This window comes from Crotalus tigris, unplaced genomic scaffold, assembly GCF_016545835.1.
Source record: "Crotalus tigris isolate CLP2741 ecotype Arizona unplaced genomic scaffold, ASM1654583v1 scf7180000024438.362428, whole genome shotgun sequence".
NCBI classification, from domain to species: Eukaryota; Metazoa; Chordata; class Lepidosauria; order Squamata; family Viperidae; genus Crotalus; species Crotalus tigris.
The window spans coordinates 111,779-119,177 of NW_024100608.1; the positions used below are offsets into that span (position 1 = coordinate 111,779).

Genomic DNA, 7,399 nt, shown 5'->3' on the forward strand with positions numbered 1-7,399 from the left:
TCCTCCAGCTTCCCATCCCTTTCCCAGGGAAACAGCCTGAAGTTTAGAATTGATATATAGAAATCTATATTTTAAAAAATTGTCTCTTCATTTTTTTTTCTTTCCAACTCCTGTCTGCTTCCCCTGTGTAAGCTCACTGAGAAGGAGAATTAAAATATTTTCAACTGGAGCTGTCATTCAGGCTAGCAGGCTTGCTCCAGGGTGCCTAATTATGTATGGCTTGATTCCCCAACCTGGCATGTTTTGGCTCTGCTGGCTCAGAAGTATAATAAAGACCATTTGTGGGCTTTTGGCTGGAGAATATGGATTTCTGACTGGTTCAGTGGTGGAACAGCGAAAGGGACTCTAAAGGATTTTGAGATCTATTTATTTTGGGGTGATCTCTCATTTTTGTACAGAGTTTCTTTTTCCTACCTTTTCCCCAGTTTTCTGGGAAAATATTAGACGGTTCTGCTGAAGCAAACCTTTCATTATGCTTTGTGGTGTTTATCAACAGGTTTCAAGAAAGGGACTATAATACTCTTTTCTCATACTGCATGATAGCAATCTGTTATCATCTCGCTGTTGCCTGGCTGTACCATCTACACATTGTTGATGGGGAAGGATGTCTTCATAATCATGCAAAAGCTCTTGATAGATTAAAAACCAGCCTGTCAAGGAAATAACTGGGTTTAGCATTTCCTTCCATTCTTCTGTTTTTTATATAGAGTGGGCTTAAATATAATGTAATTACTTTCAGATACTTAATTCTGGTTGGCCTCCCCCCTTCCCTCATACTTACTCTCCCTACCAAGTAATTAATAGTGGCATCATATGGCAACAAGTATGACATATGAGTTTGGGAATTCTAGCATCAATACCCAGTTTTCTTGAATGAGTGAATTGCACATGTTGCATTTAAAGTAGGTGGACGGGGAGAAGACATAATTGTAGGAAAACAGAGGAGCAGGCAACCATACACCAGGACTTGAGAACAGGGATTGGTTTTCAGAGATTGAATCAGCCTTCTAGGTCAGGAGAGTTTTCCATTCTAACTAAACCTCTTTACAACTTATTTCAATCCTTTAGGCTGTTTTTGATGTCAATAAGAAAAAAGGACTGACGCTGATCGAAATCTGGGACGGCATATCTGTAGATGAGATTAAAAAATGCACGGGTGCTGACTTTACTGTAAGTCTCTAACTAGTTAAATATAGACAAGAAATAAATTGCTAAAAAAGATGGGACTCTTTTAGTCCCTTGCTCTTGGCCTAGTGCAATGCAGGCTGATGCCTTTCAAACATGAATAACAAAAGGTTAATAGTTGATAATAGTTCAGGTTTTTTTTAAAGGCCAGTTGTGGTATAACCTGTCCAGACTAAGGAGAGGAAAATATTTGTCTATTCAGTTTGTTAGAAAAGATGGTTCATTGGCTTGACTTAGAGTGAGCCAATCTTCTGGCAATATTATAATTTTGCTATACAACATCTTATGCTTGTATGTTTTTGATAACATTCATAAGATGCTGTGAAAGAAGATTTGTGTTACTGATCATTAAAGGAATATAAGCATATTTAAAATACATAAAAGTAGCTGATTGATCTGGGTAGCAAAATGGATCTGCAACACCTCTTTCTGGCATGTTTTATAAACTAAGGGCTCAGCAACTGAAGCCCCAAGCCTCATATCTGACCCTCCACGAGATGATAGCTTCTTGACCGGCAGCTACAAACTTATAGGCATGTAGAATATACTGTACAAAAACAGGAAGGGTCTTGGCCTTAATGATTTGCTGAAAGTTTACTAGTATTGGTCTTGTGTTTTCTTCCTACGTCATATTCTTTTAAAAATTGATGCTACCCAAGGCTATAAACCTTTAAATGTCAATAATGTGTTCCATCAATTAAAAAACATAGTTTTAAAACTATCCTTATTTTTAAGATTTTATGTAATGATTTATTAATTGTATGCAATAATCTTAGTGGTGGTCTTGAGATCTTGCCAGGCAATCTTACAAAACAAGACCAGAAGGAATCATTGTTTTCTAAATTACACAAATATGCTGAAATCTCTAAATTAAATAATGCAGAAAAAGGCAGAGCATGGTAAAAATCATAATGCACAATTATGCTCTAGAAACCTAAATGTGGAATCAGTGGTCTTAGCATCATACCCAAACCCATAAATCCAGTCAAGTTCAGTCCTTTATTTGCTTACACCTAATGGACAGAATCTTGTTAAACTAAAACCATAACTTACTAATTTACTAAATATACAGTGTCTTGAGATTCTAAGGTGCTTATCTTGAATCTCTTGAAAAAAAATTGATGGCTTGATGAAACACATTGACATTAAAAGGCTTACAACCTTGGGTAGCACCAATTTTTAAAGGAATCTGATTTGGAGGAAGAAAACACGGGATCAATACTCTCCCTCACTTCTGCAGGTGCACATTCCATCACATCTAAAAAGAACTGGAAAGAGTAGACAACTTGTGGCTCTAAAGCTGCCTTTGACTTTGGCCTAATTTCAGTCTTTCTGCCTACTCATCCTTTGAAAGAGATCAATCAAACCTCTCCATTAAAAGCTCTTTGTCTCAACCTGATGCCTACTGTTTATGGGTAGGAGTAGGGAGACAAAGTGTCAGAAAGAGAAAAAAAGGTGTGACAAATAATGGGTGCTGACACCAAGCCCTACCGACTACTTGTTTCAGACCAGGTAGTCTTTGCCAGATTACTGCTGAGAGAAGACAAGAGAAGTTTGCCCACACTCTTGCTATTCAAGCTTATGTATTTTCAAACCCCAGTGAACTCAGTGGGATTTTAATGGAAGAGAACAGAAACCAATCTACACATGGATTAATTTCCCCAATCTAGTATCCTCCAGATGTGTTGGACCAACTCCCAGAACCTTTATGTTAAATATTTGAAGGACACGAAGTTGAGGAAAGCTATTGGAAGCTTTTTGTTTGCCTCAGTGCACGGAGACAGTGGTGCATGACAGAATTAATCCACATATACATTTATTTCTGTTCCCTTCTGCTGAAATACATGAAGAGACGTCAGTATGCGCTGCAACGTTTATTGCCTCCAGCACTTAACATTTTTCATGTTGTGATTACATTGTTGTGTAGGCATCAGTCATAGATAGAACTGTAGTTCATGGATCATATTTGATTAAAGACAGGTGGCCACTTTTAATTGTTGAAAGCAAGTTGTGACATGACAGCACTGGTGTTAGGGCAAAGCAGGAATAGAAACGGAGAACATGAAATCTTGCTGGGTCTGTTTTACTTTGGGAATTACATTGCACATTCAAATCAGTAGTAGTAGTAGAACAAAAATTTAGGTTTGAGACTGTACTCACATCATACAAGGGATGCTCTGCTTTCTAACCCAGAGCTGGTTAAAATCCGAAAGCATCCAAGGATGTATGGAGCTCTCTAAATGAGCACATGGAAGATATGGGGCTCTTTCTCTCCTCCCTTGCTGCCAAAAATGAGCATTGACCCATCATTCAAGAGAAGCAGGCAACGTTATTTTGAATTATTTTATGCAACGTCGTTATTTTTGGCAATTGTTCTTGTCTTCATTCTTGAATACTTTTTCTCATGAAAAATAGAATTTGCATAGTACTTCTTGAGTGTTCAAAACAATCTAATAAAACTGTTAATTGTTATTATCCTCACATGGCAGATAGTTTCTGGGTACTGGCAGCTTACCTAAAACTTGCTCAATCATCAGTTGGTAGTAGCTGACATCAAACTATAGTCTGTTGGAAAAATGGAGCTGTGCAAATGAAAAAGCTGTTTGTTTGTCTAAATTAGGGCACAAATGCCAACTTGAGTGTCCTCCAGGTTAAGGCATTTCAACTCTGCAATGTTTGTTTTTTTTTTTTGGCTGGGGAATTCAGGGAGTCAGAGTCCACATAAGGGTTTAGAACAGGCATGTCAAAGTCGCGACATCATGTGATGTTGCGTGACGTATCGTGACTTTTCCCCCATTGCCGGCAGTGCGGTGGGCGCAGTTTTAGCATGATACATCTGGCCTACGGGCCAGCAGTTTGACATGCCAAATTAAAGACCCATAGATTTAGAGGCAGAATTAGAGCTAAACATTTACAACACACTCATTGTCTCCCATAATATGTGTTTGTTCTGCCAGTGCTTCATACACCTGAAAAAGCAAGGGTTTTTTTTCTATTTACATGAGGGTTCTAAATTATTTTTAGTACTCCAGTCTAGCATCATATTTATTTCCAAGTTGTTTTGGTCCCATCAGTATTCTTAGATAATAAAAAAAGCAAGTGACAATAGCACAAGGCTTTGTTTGGAAGTGTCCCCCAAATCTCAAAATCAGAGTTCAGGCTTCCTGGTTCATGATACCATAATTTGTACTTGTTTCTCCTCTCCCTTCCTTTTCTGGAAAGTTAAAGTTGAAACTCAGGTTTTTATTGGAGGCAAAAACATTGTGTTTTATTTGTCATCTGATCACCATTATAAGCACTGAATAGTGATAGTCACTGGCTGTAATCAGTAGCTACTTTAGAGGGCTGCAGCTTTGCTGGGAATTATCTGTCAATTCATTTTTTCTCTCTCCTTTCTTGACAGGTTTCGCCAAACCTCATGCCAATGAAGCAGATTTGAAAGTGAAATATAGACTGATCCTTTCTTCCATACTTCCAGGGAAGGGGAATCAAATGTCTGTTTTTGCATTTATGCATTATTCAGAGGTCTTTGTAAAGTTTGTATTTAAGTAGTTAGCATCAAGCTGACTTGTGAACATTTATTTGTATGCAACAGTACAGTACAGTTTCCAAATTTAAAATTTCATTTGGTACTTAGATATTTTTAATTACAGTATTGTAGGTTTGACTGTTAATAAACAGTAGTAGAGGAAATGACTTAGTTAAGATGATCATCTTTTGTCTTTTTAAGCTGAAATATGCACAAACTTTTCCATACAGTTAAAATTGCAGTTAGGTTATAGTTACCAACTTCAGAATAATCCAGCCATTTTCAATGCCTCTGAATGTGTCCAAGACCATATATGACTCCTTTTATGCTAAGATTACTTTTATATGCAGAAAAGCAATTTGAGAGTGCCTGTACATTAGCTACTACTACCACTACTACACAGACACATTCACAAATCTGAACACAAACAGGCACATATTGTTTACCTAAAATTTGTGACTCACAAGAACTTTGGACATTTAGCTATTATATTTTCAGGGTTGCATTACTAAAAGACTACATAAGGGCTGTTTATATTCTCTGATAAAAAAGTAAGCATTTAAAACCTCCCAGTTACTCATCCTGTGAAATACAAATGTGAGCTTAGATGACTGGAGCATATATTAGCTTGTTGAAATCTCAGAACCCCCAAAGTCTAGAAATCTTGTTTCCAAGATTTGTAGTAATATATGGATTCTGTTCTGTGTAACATATAAGCACTTTCTGATGGGTTACCCAGTAGCACTTACTTGCTGAAAGCATGAATATATGCATTAGGAAATTAAATGTCTGGAAGGATAAAATGTGCAAGAGAAATTGGGGAGAAAATTGCTTAATTTGCAGGAATAATACTGGCTGCAACATCTGTCAGTCCTCTCATTTGGATTGATTTGGCACAGAAATTTATTTAACTGCCAAATATGTACAGCCCTAAATTGTATAAGAAATGTACAATGAATTGCCCATCTTGCACATACCAGAAGCTTTGTTGCAATGAAACTTTGTGATGATGCTGTTACAATTACTTTCTTTTTCTTACCAACCTTATTTATTCAATTGCATATATTCATACATCTAATGTGTGGATTCTGCGTTTTCACTAATACCAAAAATTAATTGTTCACATAGATTTTTAATTACATCAATCTAGGTGCTGTTTGGAATTTGACCTTTTCCTTTAGTTTTTCATATAATAGCAGATAGCGTCTGCTTTTCTTTTTTAGTCTGAGAGATTTCAAAAATAATCTTTCCTAGGTCAAATCTTCTTTCCTTATTTCTTTCTTTCCTACCTAAGCACTGATTGCAGAAGCATTAAAGCTTGGCCAGATCATTAGCATCCCAGTGAGATAGGTCCCTGCCTTTTTATGTGACAGTGCAAAGGAATCAGGTTGGTTTTCAGTAACAGAGTGGCTATTTGTGAATGCAGTCTGATGTAGATCTTTTTCTCCTTCCCAAGAAGCCCTTCGGATCTGAAATACAGAAATTAAGGAGCAACATCTAAGCAAAGATTTGGGGTCATGAGATCTGAACTTAATTTCTGTGTGATGCAGGAAGCTTTGAATGCCTGCTTGTGGGCTAATGAGCAGCTAAATGATATTTGTTACCTTAGGGTAGTGCTTTTAAACCTCGGCCATCTGAAGGTGGTTGGATTTCAACTCCCAGAATTCCCTAATCAACGTGGTGCTGGGAAATTCTCCGAGTTGAAGTCCACACATCTTCAAGTTGCTGAGGTTGAGAAACACTGTCCTCAGGAAGAACAAGCATTTTGCAGCAGGACAAGACTGTTTAGGGGGAAACATAAAGAGATGCTGAAAGTTATTAAGAATATGAAGCACTTCTGGCCTCTCTTTACTCTTTTTTCTCTTCTTTTTCTCAATTATTAATTTATATTAGTTTTTCTCATTCTATTTTAACATTTAATAAAGTTATGCAAAGAAGTTTTACCTGAACACAAAGATTATTATGAAACCAATAGAGTAACCTGAAGTCAGGTTCAAAGGAAGCAATCTGTACAGAAAGTATAATTAGCAGGACACAGTAGTGGTTTTTTGGCATAGTTGGATGATGATAGCAAGTCCTAGGGGCACCAATAGGAATGAATAATTTGCAGAAAATTTTGAATCTTACTGTTCAAGTCATCTGGAGATTCGGGAAAGGTGCATATAAATGTGAGTTCTTCCTCTAGTCTGGTCCACCGATTTATCCAGAGACCCTTCCTGACTGTACACCTAATATAATAGTCCTTCTGTCCTTCAGTAGAATATTTCTTTTTGACTCTTCTTTTTCATGCTTTGTGTTTGTCAAATGTTTCACTCTGCTCATTGATAAGGAATAAAAGTGAATTGAATAATGAATGTGTTGTATACTGTATGTTCAATCTTTTGTATACAACTTTCAAAACAATAAAAGCCACAATGGTTGTGTACTGCTGTCACTGTTGTTAAGTATGAACTTGCTTGGTAGAAATGCTTTATGTCCTGCATCCAGTCCTATTCCTCTGAATCACATTTAATAAACATGAAATGCAGCAATGCACAAGTTTGGAACCCATAGGCTGTTCTGGGCATGTGAGAGATGTGCCTGGACTCGCATCTTGAACAATTAGGTGGGGTCAGGACAAAGACCTAACCAGGACTAGGCAAAAATTTAAATATGCTTTAATATACTGTATATATTTGAACACAA

At 37.0% G+C, this 7,399-nt stretch overlaps 1 protein-coding gene across 1 annotated transcript in view; it reads left to right on the plus strand.

Moving 5' to 3' along the window:
• Positions 1 to 7,148, plus strand: part of OXCT1 (3-oxoacid CoA-transferase 1) — a 65,215-nt gene extending 58,067 nt beyond the window's left edge. The window contains exons 16-17 of the mRNA XM_039331838.1: positions 1,069 to 1,170; positions 4,589 to 7,148. Of these exons, the coding sequence (XP_039187772.1) occupies positions 1,069 to 1,170; positions 4,589 to 4,624 (138 nt within the window). The 3' untranslated portion in view covers positions 4,625 to 7,148. The remainder of the gene's footprint in view (positions 1 to 1,068; positions 1,171 to 4,588) is intronic.
• Positions 7,149 to 7,399: the final 251 nt, after the last annotated feature.